Source organism: Xyrauchen texanus, chromosome 44 (genome assembly GCF_025860055.1).
Source record: "Xyrauchen texanus isolate HMW12.3.18 chromosome 44, RBS_HiC_50CHRs, whole genome shotgun sequence".
NCBI lineage: Eukaryota > Metazoa > Chordata > Actinopteri > Cypriniformes > Catostomidae > Xyrauchen > Xyrauchen texanus.
In genome coordinates, this window is record NC_068319.1 from 22,978,158 (window position 1) to 23,003,112 (window position 24,955).

The 24,955-nt window shown below is 37.6% G+C and overlaps 1 protein-coding gene across 2 annotated transcripts in view; it reads right to left on the minus strand.

Annotated features, from left to right (window-relative positions):
- unc13bb (unc-13 homolog Bb (C. elegans)) overlaps positions 1 to 24,955 on the minus strand; it is a 110,271-nt gene that overhangs the window by 53,994 nt on the left and 31,322 nt on the right. For both annotated transcript variants that reach the window (XM_052116764.1, XM_052116763.1), the window contains exons 4-10: positions 19,691 to 19,808; positions 18,275 to 18,398; positions 15,936 to 16,009; positions 14,561 to 14,606; positions 13,460 to 13,673; positions 1,484 to 1,780; positions 1,042 to 1,135 (exon numbers count right to left, since the gene is read on the minus strand). In XM_052116764.1, coding sequence (XP_051972724.1) covers positions 1,042 to 1,135; positions 1,484 to 1,780; positions 13,460 to 13,673; positions 14,561 to 14,606; positions 15,936 to 16,009; positions 18,275 to 18,398; positions 19,691 to 19,808 — 967 coding nt within the window. The remainder of the gene's footprint in view (positions 1 to 1,041; positions 1,136 to 1,483; positions 1,781 to 13,459; positions 13,674 to 14,560; positions 14,607 to 15,935; positions 16,010 to 18,274; positions 18,399 to 19,690; positions 19,809 to 24,955) is intronic.

The window sequence follows — 24,955 nt, forward strand, 5'->3', positions numbered from 1 at the left end:
GCTAATATCATATTGGTAGATTACCACTCTCATTTAAATTAGCTTTCTATAAGTTTGAACTAAACAACTGAAGATGTCCCCCCTAAAAGTCTCAAAAGTGTCCATTTAACTTATTAAAATCTTAAAAGGTAAAACTCAACCAATTCAAAACAGATGTTGATGAATGAGCTGAGTGGGGTTGTGTAATCCATACTTACATGCTGGTGTGCAGTACAAGTAAATCAAATTCAAGTGATAGTTGTATAATAGATTGATTATAAGGTGGGTGGTATGACCAAAATCATATTTCACAGTATAAGCATATTTTAAATGATGGTGTTTAAAATCACAATATAGTCATTTCTGTTGGAAAAAAATGGTTTACACTGTTTACTGTAAATATTAAATAAATACATTTAATTAAATTAATCTTGAAAAATCCAGTGATCTTTACAAATGTAAGCGCAATTTGATTTACTTTCTCTTTTCCTTTTTAACTTGATGGATTACAAACCAAAAGATAAGATTGCTCATCATGAATTAATTAGTCTGCTATCATTGTTGAAAACAAATGATTCAAAACAGTCAAACAAATATTATAAAAACAGATGGTTCTAACTCTTGATTATTAGACAAGCCAAATCATCTAAAAATAAGCAATACACTCGTACTGTACCTTCTATATTAGTAAGGCAAATTGCAACATTCTCAGCAGCCCTAACCATTTTTTTACTCCATTTCATGTAACATCCCTTAATGTGTACTTCCTTATCTTGACTTGTATAGCTTTACATAGCTGGGAAAAAAAAATTATCTGTGTAAAGAACAAAGAAGTGATGCCCAATAGCAATTTATATATACACGGTATAAATGTTATAGCAAAGTTTCAATCGATTTACATTGTATATACTGTCATACCACCCAGCCCTAATTGATAAGATGCTAGTGACTAGTGCAGGTTTATAGGAGAAAAGAGGGTAGTGTTTGAGCTGAAGTGTGACACTGGATAAATCGGAGAAGGAATAGACAAAGGAAATGAAGGGTATGTCCTCCCTACTATACCTCCTTAAGCTGAATTCTCACTTTGTTGATTGCCTTCAGCCAGCGCACTCTAGATGAACAGAACGGCGAAGGTGATCGTGTAGCATCCCGTAAGCTGGAAACAAGAAACTTCTTATGCAACTGAACTCTTTCTATTGTATGTACATATTTTACAAATTAAACTGCATGAAATCATGGCAGGCCCAGACAGAATCTTTGAAAAAAAATAAATGTGAATTTTTTTTTTCATTGATTTTGGGGAGAAATCTGCAGAATTAATTTTTACATGGTCAAATGTGTTAAAGCTTCATGGACCTGAATTAGCACTATGCAAATCAGCCAAAATATTTAACTCACAAACATGCAAGATGTGGGAAAAGTGTAGAAGTTTGAGAATGTCAGTCATCTGAATTCTGCATATGCAAATTCTGTGTGGTTCTGCTCATAAATTCACAATAAATACCTTTTGATAGATTTATCAGTTGTTTTGTCCACTTGAGAAACCACTTCCTTTTTTATGCTACTGCCTAGACTCCTTACATTTTCTTGGGAGGATTTTAGTCCATCATGCTCCCCCCAGGAATTTTGTCCATTGACAGGGTGATGCCCATTTCTGGATGGCCGATAGCCTGTACTGTGGTAGGAATGGTAGGACTCCTCCAATTCTGAACAGGCAGTGTTCTCTTGACCAGCCTCACTGAGCTGAGAACTAGCTTGGCTGAGGTTCCCAGAAGATCCAAAGCGACTGGAGTCCACAGGGCTAGTTTAAAAAAGAAACAAACTTAAGTGAGTAATAACATATATAGATTAAATAGAAATTATCTCTACAAATTCTAAATTTAAGATTATTTAGATTTTGCAGTCATAAATATGGTCATGTGATTTTAAAAACGACATGCTCTGCATTAGCAGGTCTAAACTCTTATCAGTTATGAAATATGGTAAATACTACACACAACTAGAAATGCAAAGTCACAAGGAAGCAAAGCACAGTTGCAAAGCACAGTTACAAAAGACACATAAGCACTGAGGAATGACAATCACACATTGGGAAAGCCATCATTTCCTGAAACTAAAACTCAGCAAGCATGTTTACATGCACATTACAATTCTTATTCTGCATATAGGAATATTTTGATAATGAAGAGTTTTGATAATAAATACTATGCACTATAAATACTATGCACAAAATCATTTAATTTAAGTGGCATAGCAAGTGTAGCTGACACCTGTGAGCATCAAGTTAACAAATTAACAAGAAAACCTAATTAACAATTTGGGTTATTATCACTATATCTAATTTACTGATTAGAAGCATAACTGTGCATGTAAACTGAGTCAGTGCAACCTAAATGGTTTACGAAACCATTTATTATGCTGCTACTAGCCTTTTCAGAATCAAAAGGTCCTTTTCCTGCTGTAATCCAGAGGAGACATCTGTAGAAAGTGGGGTCTGGATATGGATTTCTAGCTCTTTTTGAGAAAGAGGATCAGTTTTTGATGTACTGATTTGGAGGTTATCTGCTAAGACAACAACCCTCTTTTGGACTTCTGTATCAGAGCTCTTTTCATAACGTGCAACAAATTCTTGTTTAAGGTCAACAGGGTGTGTTATTTCACCATTTTTGTCCTTAGAGGTAAAACTGCCATTTCTTATTGTACTTGTTTTATCTTGAATTTCTACTTTATTCTGCTGAGCTTTAGGCTGGGTTGTAACAACAGGGGGTGTTTGCTGCGTAGGAGGTGATGAAGTTTCTCTCTGCCACGGGAAACCTAATTTTTTTCCAAACAAAGATGTTGGAGTTTCTTCTTTTGATGCCACTCGCTTCTCGTCTTGAAACAGCCCAGCTGAAAATGACTTGAATCCAGAAAGAATATTAGCACTTTCTGTATTTGGTATTGTGGGAGGTGAAGATAAGTATGATCCAAAAGACTTTCCAGCATCTGCAGCTCCAGCCATGAAACCAAACTTGGGTGCAGTAAACCCTGGCATGCCAAATACAGACTGAGAGGGTTCTGTTGTCAGAGGCTGATGGGTCATTTTTGAGGTACTGTCTATTGAAGGTACTGATTTGTCTGCAATCTTAGCTTCAGGTTTAGAAACGTTGACAATGGGATTATCATGTATTACTTCACCTTCATTAATAGCCTCCTTAATAACTTTTTCAATTGCTGTAGGGTCCACAGTTGCCAGTGTTAAATTACTTGAAGTATCATTAGCAGGCATTTCTTTCAAAGGTAAAAACGTTTCAACTATAACTTTATCATCTTTGCCTCCAGACAATGTAACATCACCTGAAGATGCTGATAATGAATCATTTTGTTCACTCTGATCTTTGACTGACTGAAGGGACTGAGGAATAGAGGTAACAGCTGGTGCTATGTCCGCTGATTTGGCTGGATCTGGTGACTTGAACATACTAAAAAGGTCATTTTTTATGGATTCTGTTGGTAAGCTACTGGGAAAGTCAAAATATGATTTTTTTTGTTGGGTTTGAGGCCCTGGTGCAGGTGAAGACTTCTGAAAAACTGAAGACTGTGGTTGGGAGAAGAAACCACCTGATGAATTTGTTGCTGAACCGGCACCAGAGAACATTTTAGACATGAAGCCAGTGAGTGCTTCAGCTGGCGAGTCCATGACAGATTTCTGTGGTTCTGAAGTTTTAGGTTGCCCCTCAGATTTAGGAACTTTTGGTTGTGTTGAATCAGTCCTTTTTATATGCTGATGTTGGAAACCTGTAGATTGAATCTCTGTTGTTGCATTCTGCCCTGAAATTGAATCAGTATCCTTTAATACACCTTCTCCAGATAAACTATTATTATTTGTCTCTTGAGTAACATCCAAATTACTTCCTTCAACAGGAATTTTCTCAGCAACTGGCTCAATGTGTTTTTCTGTCACATCAGCTGGAACTGAAGTAACAGAGGCTGTTTCACCCTGATGGGCCATGGGAATGGAATGCTTAGAGACATCATCCTGAGGCTTCTGTGGTTCAGATTTATTTTCCTCCATGAATGCCATATTCAACAGGCCAAAGCCACTGAACTTTGTTTTATTATCCTCAGTGGCATCCCCTCGTGAGAATAATGATGTGAACAGCCCCTCAGTTTCAGATGTTTTTGATGTTGGTGCTGACTGATTAAGTGTAAATGTTTGACTGGGACCACTAAACATGGAAAGAAGGCCTTGTCCAGGTGCATCTTTAGAAGCTACTCCAGGTAGAATACCTCCTAATAATGAAGATGCCTGAGGAGTGGTCTGCTGAGGACTTGACCCACCAAACCTAGAAAATAAACCTTTTCCTGGTAACTCGTTAGATGCAGCAGCACCTGGTATACTATTCTCGACTTTATACGCTGCACTGGGCTGTGTAGTAGGTCCAGAAAACACAGAAAACAGACTTGTACCATGAATTTCCTTTGATCCTGGGGCACCAGGGAAAATTTCACCAAGAATAGATCCAGTCTGAGAGGGAGCATTTTGAAAGCCTGACCCAGAAAACATTGAAAACAAGCCTGGGGCCCCCTCTTTCTGTTGCACCATATCCTGGGCAAAAGAACCCTCTTGGTGTGCTGGTGACTTGCAAGATTCAGAAGATATAAAACTACCATCAGCAGCTGTCAATACCTCTTGAGGTGCTTTTGGGGCTGGCATAGTTGGATCAGAGCTTGGTGTAACCTGTAACTCACTTAGCTGAGGTGTAGCACCTTTACCAAGAGTTTCATTTGATTGCAGTTGGCTTAGAAGTGAGGAGGGTTGAGAAGAGTCTGGCTTTGTAATTAGTCTAGTGGTCATAGATGACAAGCCTTTATCTTGTGGCTCTTTCGATTCTTTACTATCAAGAGCAGTTAAATGTGCCGCTGAATCTGGTTGTGGGGATTGCTGATGGCTAGGTCCACAAGACAATGGGGGAATTTCAGTTACAGAGGACATTTTACTCGGGACAACCGACTCAGGACTAAAGCTACAATGTGAAGGTTGTGGGTGGCTGGGTATGCCAGAAATGGAGAGTAAATCCTTTGGTGGACTATCATTAGAACTAGTTCCTGGCAACATTCTACTAGATGTAGGTGTATGCTGAATCTTTAATGATGTACTTTCTGGTGGCTGTGGGCTCTGGGATCCAAACAAAGAGAATAAGCCTTTTGCTGGACTCTCACTAGAGCTTGAAGATCCACCTAATCTTCCACCAAAAATTGATCCTGCCTGCTGCGAAGCTGACTGTTGACCAGAACCACCAAACACAGAAAAAAAACTTTTACCCAGAGGCTCTTTTGGTTGTCCAGTCTCTTGAGATATGGTCTGAGTGGTAGATCCTGGTTGTGATGTTTGATGGTGGCCATTGAACACAGACAGCAGTCCTGTTATTGGTGTATCTTTTATTGGATCAGCTCCAGTTGAAGGAGTCTGATTTGAGGCTACAGGTTGTACAGAAGTGTGCGGAGTGTTGGAACCACTGAGCATGGAGAGAAATCCAATGTCTGTTGCTTCCTTTGGAATGGCAGTGCCTGGTGTTTGTTTTTGACTGGAAGAAACAACATTTGTTGAGGACTGCTGTGTACTAGTGCCACTGAACATAGAAAATAAATTCAGACCAGGAATCTCTTTGGGAGGAGCAGATCCTGATGTGCGAGTTTGATTTGAGGATCCAGATTGTTGTGAAGTCTGTTGCATACTGGAACCACCAAACAAAGTGTTTTTCCCTAGTGGCTCTTTTGCAGATGCACCCTCCATTGATTCTTGAGAAGAGGCAGAACCAGTTTGATGTGGAGCTTGTTGCTGACTGGAACCACCAAATATGGACAGCAGTCCTTTGCCTGAAGATTCCTCTTTAGTTGCTGGTGTCCCAGAGAATATATCCCCAACAGAGATGCCAAACAACCCACCAGATATCTTGGGGGAACCTTCTGGTTTTGTTGGTGGCATAGTTTGAGATCTCCCCGGTACTGGTCCCATGTTAGCTTCAGTAGAAAATATCTGAAAACCTGAGATGCACTTTCCTTGAAATGAATGTGATGCAATATGTGATTCTGACTGACCACCTTGCCCACATGAAGTCACAGTTTGTTTTTTCAGAATTCCCATAGGCATTGTTGATGTTTGGCCACAGTCTTTGCTTACATAATTTTTCAAAAATGATTGCGAGGGAGACTGCTGCAGATTCGTCTTTGTTGCTATATGAGGAGGAGAACTTTCTGTGTTAAAAAAATCCCCTATTGACCCTAAAAGGCTAGACATTCCAGTTTTATCTTGGTTTGGAGTTGATGTTTGTATGCTAACAAAAGCAGACCCAACCTTCTCTTGTTGTGTAGTTACTGATTGAGTGGGTTTAGAGGGTTCTGACTTTGGCTCCTCTATTCCCACTTCTGTCTTGAAAAGGTTTAAAAACCCACCTGTTTGCTCAGATAAATTTTCACTATATGTATCCTCTGAATGAGAAACTACTGGAGGAGTAGATCTGAAAGTAACATTTGAGTCTACTGAAGCTGAAGTAGTAGAGCCAAGGGATGTTAAAGGAACAGAAGATTGTTGTGACATTGTAGCTTGTTTAGCCAGTCTGGGTTTCTGAGATAAGCTTGACAAGGTTGCACCTTGAGAAGCTCCGGAAGCTGGTGACTGTGTTAGAGATGTTAGTAAAAGTCCAGAAGTTGTGGAAACTGGTTTTGATGCCAAATGATTTGAACTCTCTGACTGAGTTATTGCAAAAGATGAGTCCTCCTTTATGACCTTTGATTTAAGACTCTGAAGACCTGTTGTGATAATGTTTTTGGCTTGCTGATCAACATGTTGAGTTTCAGAGGCTTTATTCATTTGGGTTTGAATCTGTCCTGCATATTGGGCATCTTTGGCAATAGGTAACCGTGAGGCATTTGTGTTTTTGGTTGATTCTAAAACAGGACTTTTTCCAACAATGGAGGACAGAAAAGAAGACATTTTCTTAATGGATCGGTTTGGCTGCTCCTCATCAGGCTGTACTCTCTTTTGCCACTCTTGTTCTGAAACATCATCTATATGCTTTCCTTGCACTCCAGTGGAGGAGCGGCGCCTTTGTTGAGGCTGGTAGTAGCTGTATACACCTGTGGTAGATGAATCTGTGGTAGGGGCAGCACAAAAAGAAATCGAAACCTTCTGGGATAACAGTTTTTTTACTCCTTGGCTATTGAGATTTGCACTATTGTGGTTGGCACCATTAAATGAAAGGTCAACAGCTTCCTGAGATGGATCCCTGTAGCCACAATTGTTCTGGAACTGTTGTCTTGCATCCATCTTAATCTTGTTGAATCGATAAGTGAAAAAATCCAGACTTTGCTTTTTTTGATTAAGAATAGAATCCTCAAACATCTGAGAGAAACGCTCGAGGTTCAGATTCATGATTTGGTTGCCTTTTCTATAAGCTGCAGATAAGTCAAGTGGTGCAGTCAGAAGTTCAGCTTGACTTTGGTCTTGCCCTGGAAGCCATAGAAGCTCATCTTCATTGTAAAGAGGTATCTTAAAACCACAAACTCGAACCATGTCATTATATAGCCAGGCACTAGGATAGAAGTCTCCTGCATTTCCCCACTCTTGTTCAGGAGCACATGCATAGACATATCGTCCAGATTCATCTGTCAATAGGGCATAAATATACTCATAATCAGTGTAGACAAAATATCCACAATCTCCATCATCTGCAGGCCACCACATTCCTTGGTCCAAAAGTGAAAGCCATTGTTGATACCACTCAGACTCCTCAGTATACATATGTTCCTCCACATCAATGTTGCTTGAAGAGATGTTACAATGTTTAGGACCTGTAGTTACATTAACATAGCTTCCATTACTCCCAGTTTCGCTGAAGATTTCTGATGTGTCTTGATAGACATGCTGTCTATTAGCACAGTAAGACAGATGGGGAGGTGTTTCCTCATAATAGCCCTCGTGATATGAGATACTGTTCAGACTGTTACAACTCTCTGCACTAAATGAGCGGCACTTGCCAAATTTAGCATTACCTTTCATGCTCAAATTCAATACACCTCCCGACTCTTGTTTACTCATCACGTCCAGGCTGTTATGGCTATTCCACACCCTCTGTCTTATTGAACTATTAGGAATATCTTTGAAATACTCTGGTTGATTATAGCTCTCTCTGTTGTTAGTATGCCATCTCATCCATGGTTCTGTAGGACAATATTGTTGATTATAATCCAGATTTACATGATTTAAGCACTGAGAATATTCCTGGAATTCATCACCTGGTGTATGTCCATCAGGATAGTAGCCCAATGACTGATCATTTAGCTGTTGCCACAAAATAGATTCTTGGATCCATGATCCAAGCTGCTCATCATTGGGACTAAGTCCACAATTTGGATATGATGCTGAGTCTTGCTGGCAATCATACTGTCCAGATATACTATGTAAGGAAGGATAACTCTGCCTTAAATATTCCTGTGACATTATTGATTTTGACTTACAACCAAGAGGGAAGCTAGAAAGATTTTCAGTGCTATATGAAGTGTCTCTCATATGACTTGACAGAAAAAGGTTTTGTGAGTTATACAAGTGTGGTAAATGACCAGTGCTACTTGAAGTGTATGAAGCACAATTCTGCTGTAGTCTTGCATAACTAGCTGGTGTCCTCAAATCAAGGCTCTCTGCATCACAGCTGTTAGGCACATTCATTTGGTGTGCTACCTTGTGTCTAGGAACTCCTGGGGTGATTGTAGAGTTGGTCTTCAGATGTGATTCTTCCACAACCATTTCCACTGGTTTGGCAGGGTAAATATCTGTTGTATACTGGCTAAATATTCCAGATAAGAAACCTTGTTGTGTAGGGGGCTTTTGGTTCTGCATTACAACTTCATTATGAGAGGGTAGCTGAGGCAGCAGTCTATTGGATTGACTTTGCTGAGTGGAAAGCACAGTTGGCATATTTTTCTGCTCTTGTTTCTGCTCAATAGAATTCTGCCTGTTTGATGATACATCTTCAGATGAGAATATAATTTTACTGAATAGACCAGAAAAAGTTCCTGACTGAGAGGACACATCTTGCCTCGCCAAAGGAGAACTTTGTTTTTTAACAGTTGGCTGTTCCAAACAAGGATGTTGCTTGTTTTCTTGAGTGGTGTATTCAGGTGGTGTATTCAGTTCCTGCGACTCAGTGGAAGACATTTTAAGAAAGGTAGAGAAGAGCCCACCTAACTGGGGTTTTTGTTTAAATGAATCTTGAGAGGAAAGGCTTCGTCTTAGTACATTTTGAGATTTTGGCTGTACAGGAGTGGACTGACTGGTTGATGCATGCGTTTGTTGTGTTGACTGAGAGGCATTATCTGAGGCGGCAAACTTGAAAAGGCCAGAGAGAAGTCCATCTTGTTGGGAAGGTACTTGGTGGGCAACACATTCAGTTTGTCTAGTTTCATCTAATTTGGCTTTTTGATGTGGGTCTGATAGCTGATATTGTATTCTGGACTGTTGAGGTAGTTTAAAAATCTGTTCCTCAATATTCTGTTGGATCGGGTGATGATGAAAACTCTCACTTGATGATACTTGTTGTTGCTGGGATATCTTTGTTTGAGTGTATGAGATATTGTCTGCAGAGGCAAATCTGAAAAGGCTAGACAAAATACCTGCTTGTTGAGGTGATGCATTTGCAGATGTTGACTGTTGTTGAGAGAACTGACTGTCTTTTATTTGCAGATGAGGCTGGTTTTGTTGACAAGTTTGTGGTTGATTTATTATTTGAGCAGACTTACTCCTTAGTTGTGACTGATTAAGTTGAGTACCTTCTTTCATGTCACCTGTGGAGGCAAATTTCATGAATCCTGAGAGTATACCTCCTTGCTGTGGTTGATTAGGAGCTGCTCGGGCACCTGATGCATCCTCAGATGCAACTGACTTAAACAAACCAGAGAACAGGCCCTGACATTCAGGATTAGATGTTTTTTGTTCTGTAACATATGGGACTTCAGTTGGACCAGGATTTTGGTGTCTTTGGTGTAGTTGGTGTATTTCTTCCTTAGCAAAAGCTGGATTCTGCTGCTGCACACTTGCAATATTTTGATTTGACACTGGAGGCAACAGAGAGCTCTGAATATTAGGCCTTTGGGTAGGTGGAGTACCAGGCTGCAGATCTTCAGCTGGTACCATCTTAAAAAGACTAGAAAACCAGCCTGTTTCTTTATTCCCCTTTGCCGTTGCCTCAAGGTGATCTTTATGGTTTTGAGGTGTTGAATTTACATTGTCATGAACTGGAGAGAGAACTACATCTGTTACAGGAAGAGTTTGAACTGGCTTAACTGAATTTTGTGGCATACTTTTGGATGCACTATCATCCTCAACAGATGCACATTTAAACAGTTCTTTTTTATCCTTTGCAGGCTGAGGTGAAGAAACATTGCCAGAGGAGAGAAAGGAATGTTTTGTTTTGCCTTCAAGAGAGGAATCTTCTGCAAGATTTTCTGTCCTAATGCCCTCAGCTGATCTGAAGACAGGAAAAACTGTTTGTGTTTGAGCCTGCAGAGACACTGGAGGACCATGTGAGATTAATGAACTGAGAGATTTCTTGAAAGGACTAAAAAACCCTGACTCTTCAGGTGTTTTTTGGGTTATAGGCTTAATGTATGTATTTTCACAATTTGTCTCGAAAGAGGTATAACCATCTGTTTTCCATTTTCCTCTGACAGAATTCTGATATGCATCTGCCATTTTTCTATTGCCATTCACAACTCTGGACTGATCACCTGGCTGATTCTGACATGCATCACAATCTTTTAGAGCTAGACTGCCATTTTGTGAATAGCTTCTGCCTGGCCCATTCACCACATTTTCCTCATTGAAAATGTTTAGTGGGTTCACTTTTCCAGACACTGACTTTACAGAGGATGGTGCCTCAGTGGGAGTTGTGATGCCACTGTATTTGATGGGTTCACTTCTGATTGGTTGAGCTGTTTGGTTTTCTCCCTGTGTCTTGGCATCAGATGACTGGAAAGGCAAAAGGGATGGAATTGAAAACTTCCTCTTAGACTGAGGCTCCTGAGTAGGGGATACCACAGCTACTGGAGTTGGGCTTGGGGACTTTGGCATAAAGGAGAACAAGTTTGATATACCAGAACTCATGGGAGCATTACTTGGTGTCTCGGATTGTTCAACAGACTTGGAACCCACTTGTTTTGAGCTTGAAACTTTATCAGTTAAAGAGCTAAACAATGAACTCATGGCATTCTTTACCCCTGCCACTCCATGGTCAGAGGTACCACCAGAAGTTCGTTCTATGGGATCTATGGGTTTCTCTTTTACTTCCTTAGAGGTGATACCTTGCAAATCTCCAACAGAGTCTGTTCTAGCACTACTCTGAGATGACAATCTTGATTTGTTAGACTTGGGCAAAGATTCATATTTACTGATCTCCTCTTCTTTTTCTGCTAGATATTCAGATACGGTTTCAACCAGGCACTGAAGCTCATCAATAGGATCAACATATTCATCACTAGGTTCCTCTACCGGAGACAACATGACCTCTGAAGCCCATCCACCAATTTTACCTTTTCCGCTCTTCTTTTCACGGTAACCTTGAAGCTTTTCAGTTTGGCCACCATAAGTAGAGAAATATCCATGGTGACCATACTTCCTCTTCTCCTCAGCTCTGAGCGCTTTAGCTAATGACGTCATTTCCTCCAACTCTTCTTCAGAGCCAATGGAATACTGCAGCTCATCTGAACCCTCAGAATCAAAGCCAACATCTTCCCTTAGTCTGGATGCTTCCTCCTCCTGATATGCAACATAATTCCCCAGTGAGTTTTCTACCTTGTTTTTGGCCCACATTCTAGTTTTGTAGAGTAAGCCATTTTTATATGGCCTCAGGCATGGCATCATGTTTTCATCAGCCTCTTCCATTTTTTTCACTTGACGTTGCACAAGCTCGCCTCGTTTTTGACGGAGGAGTGCAAGATCGGGTGGGAAAGGATCTACTCTGGCATCCTCCATCCCTCCTGGGTCCCGATTTGTTTTCCTTCGTCTTCGGTCAATGGTGGCATAGCTCTCTGGGTAAGCAGTCCTAAATGAAGCATTTTTGGTTGGAGACAACTGGTGGACTATGGGTTCATGGTAAGCTTTTGCAATATGAGCAATTTCATTTTGTCTGTCATTCTCTTCAACCCATGTCTGTTCCTCTTTATCAAGGAACTCATCCATTGCACTTTTACCCTGTAGTTTGAATTTGACCTCCCAGTCCTCCACACCCATGCCTGAATCTACTGGGACAATTCTAACCCTACCCCTCCGATTAAGAGTTCTAGCAGAGATTAAAAGATGGAAAAGATGCAAAAAGAGAAAAGAAACAAAGAGAAAAATATATTTCAACATAAGAGATAAAAAGCTGCTGACAACAAGACCATAAAAATAGTGATGTATTAAGCAATGACGTGAAATAGGATTTTGCAGTTTAAGTTAAAGAGATAAAAAAAAAGCAATTCTGTCATCATTTACTCACACTCATGTTGAACAAAAAAAGTATAATTGCATTTCTTCCGTGAAACACAAATGGAGATGTGGTGCAAAATTAGTCACTAATTCACTTCAATTATATACATTTATAAAAAATAAAAAAAATGCATTAAAAAGTAAATGATTCCTAAAATCTCCTTTAATGTTCCAATGTAGAAATAAAGTTACACAAGTTTGGAACAAAATGAGGGTGAGTAAATAATGACAGAATTTTCATTTTTGGCATCAAGGCATTTTTGGTATTTCCATTAATAAAAAAAATAAATAAAAAAAAGCATAAATCTTCAGTCATTACTATACCAAGAAAGCGCTTTTAAATTTCACTATAGCATTATGATCAAAACAAATAAAACCACTGTAAGCCTTTTGTGGTTTAAAGAGATCTGAATTAATAGAACTATCTGGATTAGTACTCTGCTTGGCTACACAAGAGACCCAGATTAACCACAATCTAAGAATACCACATTTCAGTTTTTCCTCTGATGTTAGTCACAAGTGCCAAAAACAAGAGATTCATTCTTACATTTCAAGTGTTCTACATTTAAGTTCTGCTTAACAACCCAGGATAAATTGCAACCAACAGGCTATTTGCCAGACAAATTCTGATTCCTACAGATTCATTGAGTTTATTTAAACTCTAACTCTAACTCTAACTCTAACTCCTCTCTCTCTCTCTCTCTCTCTCTCTCTCTCTCTCTCTCTCTCTCTCTCTCTCTCTCTCTCTCTCTCTCTCTCTCTCTCTCTCATTAGCCTACTATCAGAAATGTGATCATAAAATACATATTAAAAATTTAAATTTGCATTTTTCCGATTGTGTTTTTATCAACAGGGCTGTCGCTAAAATACACGGGGCTCGGGACAACATTTTTACGGGGGGGCCCCTTCCTCTGTTCATGCACAGTTGTCCTGTTTACTAGTGTAGTAAGGATGCATGTTTATGAGAACAGAATGTACCTGCTTGCATGGTGGTCTCTATAGTCAAATTCAAAGCTGTGCAAAGAGTCAGCACATGAGTCCATGTGCTGCTGGAAGCGTGGTCCCATGGAATACTGGTGCAGTGAGGAGTTGGGCTGGGCTGTGGTGTGGTAGCGGGGAGGCAAACCACTACTCGTCTCACTCTTGTAGTCACTGTCCCTATCATCCACAGCACTGTCCAGGTCATCCAAAGCTATAAAGAGTGAGATTTTCCAGATGACGAACACATAAAATAACAATTGACTTCATAATTGGATTTTGTAAGTGCTATTGTGAACATTTGAATTAAAATAGATACGGTCCCTTTGAACAATTGATGAAGTAAAATGTATTCTCTCTAAAAACAAACTAGTCACACTAGTCAATAAAAAAAATAAGTAATATGAAATAAATGCAGGATATTTGAGGCAATGCACAATGTATACAAAAACAACTTATGTAAAAATTGAAGGTTAAAAAAAGAAAACGGAAGGAACTTTGGGAATAATAACAACATGCATACGGACTGAACAAACCACCTAATTATTAATGTTAATGTTTCTATGCAAGAAGAGAACTGATGCAATGACTAAAGTAGGTTGTTTAGAAGTGTTGTACAAGTTGTATAAGTGTGCCTGAAAATTTAATTTCTTCAGGGCTCATCCGATGGAAGACGAGCACTGAAGCAGAACTGAGGGTTTTGGGGTGGAGGGGTTGGGGGGCTGGGTTGGGATACTGTATCCAGGGAAGGATCTACAGTACAGGGTTACTATATAAGGTCTATATAAATACGAATTACATACTCTGGCTGTCGGCCCATCCAAAATAGTTGCCTGTTAAGTTTCAAAATCAAGAGTGAGAGATGTGCAGAAACAAAATTATATATCAAGACTGACATTTCAGTTACAATGTGAATTATTATTAATAAGAATTAAAGCAAGTGGAAGATGCTTCACTTTAAGACACAAAACGTTAAGTGAACATCAACATTTCAAAAGTGACAAGAGGTGGCATGTGAGAATAAAGGAGTGGAGTGTTTTGTGAAGCATCAGGCATGATGTCATGGCTCCATCTAGTGTGGGGAGAGATATTTTCACTCACAGCACTGAGAGGCAGCGCATGGCAGTGGGCGTCCCGCTACTTCATCCTGTAAGGGAAATTAACAAGAGGAGATAAAACAGGGCAAAAGACTGTGAGAGTCAACATCTGCCATATGTGTACAACACACTGCATCACTACTGTACTCAAAAAACAGAATCGTAAGACTATTGCTTTCCTCTCATGTTTTGATTAGAAAATGCTGTGAAGTTATCAAAATGTATATAAAAAGTATAGTTGACAACACATCACTGTTAAGACTCTTAACAGCCTTAGTTACTGAACATACATATTCCAATAATAATGTTATTTGAATCTGTAAGTGGTAAAAACATTATAGGAGAAACAAAATCAGCCATTGCAATATATATTTTTTTTTACTTTACTTCTTCATTTGTGTCCATTTTGTGAGAGATGCCATTTCACTGAGAAACTGTTTCTGATGCTGTGAGAGACAAAATAACCCGCACTATCTGACACAAATATTCAAATTAAACTGAATAATTATAATAGAGGAGTAGCAACATTTTGGACTCTGCCTCATACAGTTTAGATAAATTATGTTTTATAACATAGATTATTACTTGTGAAACTGGTTAATTTAAGAAATACTTAATTAAAATGTTTTGGCTTGATTTTGTGAAAGATTAATGGATAAGAATAACATGTACAGATCTGTACTTAACAGTTTAAGCATGCATGTTTTGTTAGTCTATCAATACACAGCAAAAAAAAAAAAAAAAAAAGAAACTGCTCAAACCACACACATGCTGATCCCATACCAAAGCTGTGACACTACTGTTAAAATAACCAAAAGAGAAACAGAAGAAAAACATAAGACTGGCTCCTTGTGTAATTTGACTCAAGTGCAAAATGTTTATCTAAAGCATAAACATTGTCATGGTATATTTGTCTTAGATGTATGGTTCTAATACATAAAGTAGATAAGAAAATCAATCAAATTAAGTTAATGTGAGCAATGTTGAATATAGCAATATTAACACTGAATAAGCATATTACACATTGAAATGCAAATTGCAACTGAAATGGGTTTCAAAAAAGTGTAGACATTGCTGACAATCTGCAAATTAGCTGTATATTATTATTATTATAATTATTAATGTATTTAGAATTATGTTGAGCCATAATTTTAATTTCATTATGTCAATAACACTAGCATGTAAATGCAATTTTCTTTAGAATTATTAGAATGATTATTATAGTCATGTCATTTTCTCGATCGCTCTGCTTTACCACATTATTTCCATTCCAAATCCTATGCAATGATGGTCAACTACTATATGTATCGTAAGCAACTTCCCATGTACTGAAATACTGAAGGCATGCTGCTGTTTAGCTACACATGCAGAGCCCTCACCTCATCATGCATGCCCATAGAATTGATGCATTCCAGTTTGCCAGTCCAGTATCGAGCCTCGTCCTCTGGGATTTCTGGAGGAGAGGTGGAGAGTCATGACATTGTCCAAGACATAGAACTCTATGCAAGCCTTTTGCTTGTCCCAACATGCTATGATTATGTATTCAGGTCCCTTAAATGTATAATGAGCTACTTGGCTGAGGGACCTCAAAAATAGTTTGCTGGTTAAAAGACGAGTGCATTACATTGTACTTCACTTTAAAGACCACACAAAATCAAAATTGGAGTTTTGTGGCTTTTAGTCACATCTGTTAGCTTTGAGGCCATCCACAGTTTTTTTTAGTGTACTCCTAAAAATGTACAGAATTAACTTTTAGCAGATATACACATTTAAAATCTACAGTCGGTTACTAATCTCTGTCCGATTAGTGCTTAAGATACTGTGGCATAAGGAACTGAGGGAATGGCATACTCTGTATCCCGTAGACTGTTGGTGCTTTGAAGGCATTCAGGACATTGAGAGATAGCTACACATGAGGAGTGTAGCTTCAAAGTGTTCAGATAAAACAGACAGGTTTGTGAATGGGATCAATGGGAGTTAACCAGGCCAAATATGCTGCTTACGAAAGTTCGACCTTTCAACAACCTGTGTCTGTGTTTACAGGCAATTCATCCAAGAGCTTCACTCACAATGGAGACAGCTGTCAAGCATTCTTTTCTTTATTTTTGTCAAGTCTTATAAAGGGAAGCAAATCAAAGTGATGTTCAACCTGTAAATGAAAAGCACAACCCTCCTTTTATCTCTCCATCAAATGGATCCTCGTTGGTGTCAGTGTCAGATAGAATGCCCAGAGTCTGTTCTCTGACCGCCTGATGCGTTTTGCAGAAAAAAACTGAAGAGTATTTTTGAGGAAAAACAAATCAACTTGCGGCTTCAAATTTAAGAAAGCTATTCCGGTGAACCTCACGAAAACATGTCAGGGTCATATTTCACACCAAAATCAAATACATTTCCTTATTTATTTATTTGTAATAAAAAAAGCATATTTTTAACCATTAAGATGTTTTGACATTATTTTCATGACAATTAAGCACATTTGACCACAGAAAATTCTAATTTCTGTAATGCATCCTGATGTTTTTCCTGAAAGATACAGATAATTTTGTCATATGAATGGATACATTACATCTATCTATCTATCCATCCATCCATCCATCCATACATATAGTGGCTTCGCTGCACACCCCTCGTAATAGCATTACAAAATAATTTATCCCAGTGTCCAAAAGCGTCTCCAAACAACTAAAAATATAATTGTATATAAGAGCTAATTAAACACGCAAACACAACGACTAAAGATTTGTATAGCATGCAAACTTATGCTTGTGATTGAATGAGATTCAATCTGTGCCATTTGAGTCATCATTTAAGTCAGTGCCATGTACTTGGCACCATCTTCTGGTTGCCATATGTAACAGTCACCAATCGCATGTCTCTCTGCCCAAATTTGGATGACTTTTTGCACCCAATCTGATTAGTTGAGCATTCTATGATGCTTTATTATTTCCGATCACATCATCTGATCCAGGAAAGCTTATGTGTTTTCAGCCAGATTGCAAGATGCCAGATGCTGTTGTGCTTTGTATCAATTATCTAATGATCTATGCATCCGACTGCCTTGTGTGTGGGCTCGTTTTAAAGATAATCAAGTAATGCTATGATATTTTATGTTCCGTTTATTTTCTGTGAAGTTATGTTCACATGAAACATAAATGTCAAGACTGTAGTTATTAATATTTGAAAGAAAAACATTTGCAGGCTCCTCGACATGCCATCAAAGCAAAAATATAATTTATTTATTTAGATTTTAGGGTGAAATATGACAGTATTCACCATTTCAGACAGTGAGAGATATAGAGAGACAGCGACACATCACATCTTTAAGCTAGTGTGCATAGGTGCAGAATGCATAGTGGAAGTTTGATAACTGATTAAATAGAAAAGAAAGCAGCTGCCTGAAGGAGGCTCACTCAACCCTGATGGCATTTAAACAAATCAATCTAAGGCACAAGCATTAGAGAGGCATACAGGAGAGCACTCTAACAGCCATGGTGAAACATACCACATAAAAAGCCAGCAAACAATATTTCTGCCAGTCTTTATCATCTTCCACCTGAGCAAATAGAACTGTGAATCGCAATCAATGTTCTAACACTAATCATTATGGCAGTCCAAGAAGTTTCAAGTACTGTATTAAAAGGTACTTATAACAGAATGAAGAAATGTATACATAAAGATAAGTTTATCTTAAACAACACTTGGCTATTTTAAATCTTACCGAACGGCAGCTCAAAGCGAGTATCCAGCAGAACTTTATGTTGTGTTGGATTTTTAGTCCCATATATCTCATATGCCTTCATCAGAACTTCAGAGTCCAGGAATGTCCACTCGCCAGGGCCCTCCTGTTCAGAGAGGGGAAATGTTACTCATCACATTAAACTCAGCACTTCAACTTCCTGAGAGCTGAGTGTGACTGCTGTGTGCATATTCCATGTCCCTTTTTGATTTTTTTAGTAGTAGCACCTAAAAAAACAACAACAAAAATCAACATCTAAAGCAAATAGTTTTCCTAAAAATATATGTCAACATATGTGGACAGATGGATGAAGTTGCAAAATCTTAAAGTGTTGGATATTCATGTTTTTAGATATTTTTTCAGATATTAGCATAATTAATTCTGATTTAAAGTAATGGTCAGCATCATCCAATCACTGCAAACCATTTTAAAATAAAAATATACATTATAAATTCTGAATCTATGTTCTGATTATCATTGTCCCATGTCTGCCAAACATGTTGAGTGGTCCAAACACCATCTGCAGCCTGAAACAGATTTTTTGGTCAGATTTTAGGAGTGACTGCACTTAGGTGCATAGAAAGCTAGGGAGCAAGGGAGCATCCAATACTGTATTTAGTAAATGACCACCAGTGTGCTGTCTGTCTGCATTTTTAAAATGGCATATTGGATGAAACTAGAGACACTTATCTTTTGACTCAAACAGGTTTCACTGTAAAACTTAATTTGGTTTCTTACCAGCAGTAGTTCTGTTGGTATTTCTCCCAAAGACAAACTCTGCTGTGATTGGCGCCATGTTGTTTTGAAACATGACTCCGTTTGTCAAAATTTTAACCCTTTACTGACAGCCCAGAGTCTTCTGAACTGATACAATGTACAAAATACTATGTCAACACATGTGTCTACAGGGTCGCACCTGGTTAAAGGTGTAATTCTTTTGCTTATGTTTTGGTGACTCATAGCGGCATAGATTCAGCAACCCAATGGAGCTAAATTTCTGCTTTCCGGAGCAATAGAAATGCACTATTTGCATTTAGTCCTGATTAATTTATTCTATGAGTGAATGTCTAATTACGGGGGATTATAGAGATGAAGCGGGTAATATTCGGCTTATCATATGATCTAAAAATGTCGATGCTTGCGAATGTGCACCCAGCACCATATCAGCTTTACAAGTGCTGTCAAATAAAGCAGATTTTTCTCCAAGACTGATATGACTAGCATCTTTAAAATCGCATGTGAGAGTACATATCTCTTAAAAATACTATTCTTTTCTTTTTGTTTAAAAGTTTACAATTTAGCAAAGAAAAGTGTCACTGAATGCTCCTTAAAACTAAACAGAAATTAAAACAGCAAAGAATGCGATACGCCCTAATAAGGTTTTAAAGATTTCCTGACCTCCTCTGAATGGCGAATGCTTTTGAGTGGGATCCAGGCTGTTCCCAACAGGGTGTCCCAGATGAGACCTTTGTTCCACACCTCCACAATGAGGCCTAGGTCCATCTGACTGATCTCACTGAGGATGACAAACAGAACAACAGTGAAATACAAATGAATGATGTCATGTTAAATATGATCTAATTATGTTCCCTTGACATCATCATCCTCCTCAAAGAGAAAGCTAAAAAAAAGTTTAGCAAGTTTCATTATTTTTGCAATAGTTTTTGATGATTCTAGTACCCGGATGCCTCTGGAAAAAACTTTTGTTGCTTATAGCCCAAGCTAACTGTATGAGCTAATGTAAGAGTGAACTCGTAAAAAAAAAATATATATATATATATATATAAAACTTTTTGCAGATATACTGCAGATTTAAAATGCAAGTCCTTTTCATCCAGGAAATTGGATCACAAATATGGATAACTAATCGGGTTCGCACAAGGATATTTGAAGGTGGCAAAACGGTTTTAATTAGCTTCAGCTTTATGATCCAAGTGTTTTAGAAGATCCCAGGTGCAATGTGGCATTAATCGAAACATAAAAAATATTACAATCTCATACGGACTCACACCTAATTTATTCTGCATTACACAGCAAACATTCAGTAAAAGTTGCTATATTTCTGGTCACAAGAAATGGCTCGGGTCCATCCTTCAGTGCAAATCTGCGTTTTTCACTCATTTCAACGTTTATCAGGCAAATGAACTAAAAGTTACATGCTGAATTTAATGTAAACGTTTTTTGAAATCCCTAATTAGTACACATGATTATTATGGCGATATTTGCTTTAGCGAGCACCACTAAATACTGACATTTTCCTCTTTTTTTTCTTATCTGATTAAGCCTTTGAAATTCTACTCCGTACATGTATTGAGCACACATAGTATTTATAGTACCACATTTATGGCATTTTATGTTGTAAGACATTCTATGTTCAGCATAGATTAATATTTATTTTCCATACTTAATCTAAATGCATTAATTGATCAATGAATGGCTGATCCTGGCCACCCCCTGTCCAAGGAGTTTAAGTCGCTTCCGTCTGATCACAGAAATAGTACAATCTGCCAAAATGTAGGACAAATAGACTTAAGAACTCAATTGTCCTGGCTGCCATTTGTCTTATTAAATAATTAAATCAGATTTTTATATGTTGTATTTATCATCCATTTATTATTGTTTGTGTTTATTATTGTTTATCTAATGTGTTCCTATAAAATGCAATATACATTGCAAAAGTTTAAATTACTATTCAAACACGGAATCATAATCGGTATAATCTTGTACAGTGCAAAAATCGAAATGTTTGTGCTGCTAGAACCATGTCTCTAATAATGGTGGCTTCACACCATCTGCAAAGATGAAAAGCTTTTTTTACCTTCTACAACTGAATGAGACAAACGTGGCTTTTATCTTTGAATAAAAGCCACGTTATAAATAGAGAAGACCAAAGCGCAGAGGAGTGTTTGGAAATTCATTCATTATTCATTTAGGCTTTCAATTGTCTCCAAAGTGAGGTGAGGATGAGATTGCTCCAGGCAGTAAGAGGGCTGCATGATGGAGAACAACTTGTTCGATTATCTGCAATTTTTTTTATTTTCGTCATTTTCTACCGGCATTGCATACATTAAATATATGGTTTTTGTGCCACTGCTGTGGGTAGCTAAACACTACCCTTCAACAGTTTTAGAACCATAAGGCATTTTGCTAATGAAAGTAATTGATTCTTCTGTTCTCCAAGGATGCATTACATTAATGAAGAATTACAGTAAACATGCATAATGTTATAAATGACTATTTCTGTTTAAATTAATGCTGCATTCATCAAATGTTCCTCTATGTGCACCAATGCAAGTTTTGCATGTACTATTCATTGAAGCTGCCATTTTAGGAGCTGTGAGAAGTCGGTTTCTTAAACTAGAGACTCTGATGTACTTGTCCTCTTGATCCGGTTTGATTTCTTTCAAAACAATAGGGCATAAAAAAGGCTTCACCTCTAAAAATAGTATAACGATATATTTTGTGAGAAATTAGCAACTTTTTCGCCATACTTAACACCAAAATTTCACTTGCAAGTGTAAAACAAAACACCCCAGCAACGTTCAACTGTTCAAATAATAATAATAATAATTTAAAAAAATATTGAGTACCAACTTAGAATATTCAAATGATTCCTTAAATAGATAGTTCTCCCAAAATTGTAAATTCACTCTTCGTTTGCTCTTTCTTGTTCTAATTACAAACAAAGGTTTTTAGAATTTCAGTATTTCAGCTCTGTAGGTCCTCACAATGCAAGTGAATGGTGGACAGAGTTTTGAAGGTCCAAAAAGCACATAAAGGCAGCACAAAAGTAATCCATAGGACTCCAGTGGTTATTCGCATAATTTCCGAAGCGATATGATTGGTGTGAGTGAGAAAAAGATCTATATTTAACCCTCATGCACTTTTCGGTCATTTTTTCCTTAAATCAATTTTGTTTCTTCAATAAAACTGGTTTCCTTTATCTAACGAGCACGAGACTTGGTGACTATTGGTCAATTTGATATCTGAACACACACAAAGAAATGAGTTAATTTGGTCAGTCTAAGTGGTAGAAACATAAAGTTACACTTGCACTGTTCCCAGTCAAAAATGACCACAATAGGAAATGAATGGGAACCACTAAAAATCACAGATTGTTTGGTTTCATTATTTATTATATAAAAAAACAGCCACAATGCAGAAAAAAACACACACATACATGAAGGGGTGAGACTACTAAACAAGAGTGCAAACACAAACACACACACAAAATTGAACTGGTCTATAAAACTATTAACTGGACTATAAAACAGAACAATTATTTATTTATTAAAAAAATTATTCAGCCACTATGCATAACACACACACCAAAATTAATTGGCGAGACCATAACACATCTACAATGCTGAACGAACACACACACACACACACACACACACACACACACACACACCCACCCACCCACCCACCCAGGGATACATTAGGTTATTCCTTGTTATTCTACTCATTTCAGGTATGCAAAAAATGTCATGTGTTTTTTTTGTTTGTTTGTTTTTAAATGGACAGAACAGTTTTCAAACGGTATATAATTTATGAGGATTGGTTCAATATTTGAGAAAATATTCATAAGAAAATTCAAAACAAAATTATTTTCAAGGTCATATAGGTCATATAAGAAATTACCTATATATACACACATTACCCCTTTTACTTTTATGCTGCCTTTTATGTGATCTTCAAAGTTTTGGTCACATTCACTTGCATTGTATGGACCTACAGAACTGAAATATTCTTCTAAATATCTTAATTTGTGTTCAGCAGAAGAAATAAAGTCATACACATCTGGGATGGCATGAGGGTAAATGATGAGAGAATTTTCCTTTTTGGGTGAACTATCACTTTAAGGTTTTGTTTTTTCACAGTTTATTCTTAGTGGACTGGAATGATGGTTGTTAAATATGTACAAATAATATTTTTAAATAAATAAAATAACAGGTTATTTCAAACAGTAAACATAATTTGCAACATTACTAATGTGTTGGCAATATATTTAAATTAATTCAATGCATTCTTTGGTGAACAAAAGCATCAGTTTGTTCTAAATCTTTTGAATTTTGTAAAGTTATTACTCGAGTTGTTTTTCAGCAAACTACTTATTTACTCTTACTTGAGACATTTTATTTCTCAGTACTTCTACTTATCCTCAAGTTAATTATTTCTTCAGCAGCAAAAATCTTTTCCGTTCTCTTTCCACTACTGTTAATTACAAATTGATAGGTTGCTGTAGAGACCGATAGAGCTTAATGATGCCATGCATACATGCTAAAAGATGCAGACCCAGTGAGACTCACGTTCATGTCGTTAGAAACCTGTTGAGTTTCTTTCTTCATCAGAACCCAAAGGAGATGTTTTCAGGTCTATCTTTTTAATACAATTGTAGTTGATAAAGGCAAAATTAGAACAAATATTTCACTGAAAAAGCCTAAATAATGAATTGTTTCTCATCTAAGCCTACCGTGTGCATTCAGAAGGCTTGGCCCATGATTCAGGAGTCACATGGACTACTTTCGTGATCCATTTGGTCCTTCTTAAGCTTTATAGTGGGTCACTATCAACTTCCATTGTATGGAAAAGATGGACTGTGATATTCATTAAAACATCTCCAAGAAACATGTCATACAGGTTTTGATCGACATGAGAGTGAGTAAATAATGTAATTATAAATATTATCCCAGACCAAGACTTGCAATCCTAAATAATGAGCTACTTCCAAAACATACAACAGTGATGGCTGAACGTCACATTATGAGTGGAGATGATGTGTTGTGGGGTTTCATGACCCTTTAAAGCACATAGTTGAAGAAACACCCAAAAGACAGTGAAATGTCTAAATGATACAATATCTCTGATCAAATAAAACAGCTACATAAACTGCTGTAATCCCAGTGGTGATACTCTAACATCATCATATTATTTCACTTACTCAAACAGGCTCAGAAAGAAAGAGCAAACAGAAAGCAGGCAAGACGTGAGCCACAATAGACAAAAATTGGTGACTAATCCTGAACAGAGAAGGAAGTAAACGCAAATACATTGCATGTTTTGCATACTGTTTAAAAGCAGCTAGAGGTCATTTTTGATAAAGTCAACAAAGAGCTATTTGATGCTATAAATAATTAATAACATCATGTTTACCAGATAGTTAAAAGCAATGCACAAAAATGCACTCGGAGCACCTTAGCAACTCAATATATTGCAATCCCCTGGCAATCATCACTTATTTTCTTAAAATGTGACATACAGATTCAAATATATATACAGTGAGGAAAATAAGTATTTGAACACCCTGCTATTTTGCAAGTTCTCCCACTTGGAAATCATGGAGGGGTCTGAAATTGTCATCGTAGGTGCATGTCCACTGTGAGAGACATAATCTAAAAAAAAAAATCCAGAAATCACAATGTATGATTTTTTAACTATTTATTTGTATGATACAGCTGCAAATAAGTATTTGAACACCTGTCTATCAGCTAGAATTCTGACCCTCAAAGACCTGTTAGTCTGCCTTTAAAATGTCCACCTCCACTCCATTTATTATCCTAAATTAGATGCACCTATTTGAGGTCATTAGCTGCATAAAGACACCTGTCCACCCCATACAATCAGTAAGAATCCAACTACTAACATGGCCAAGACCAAAGA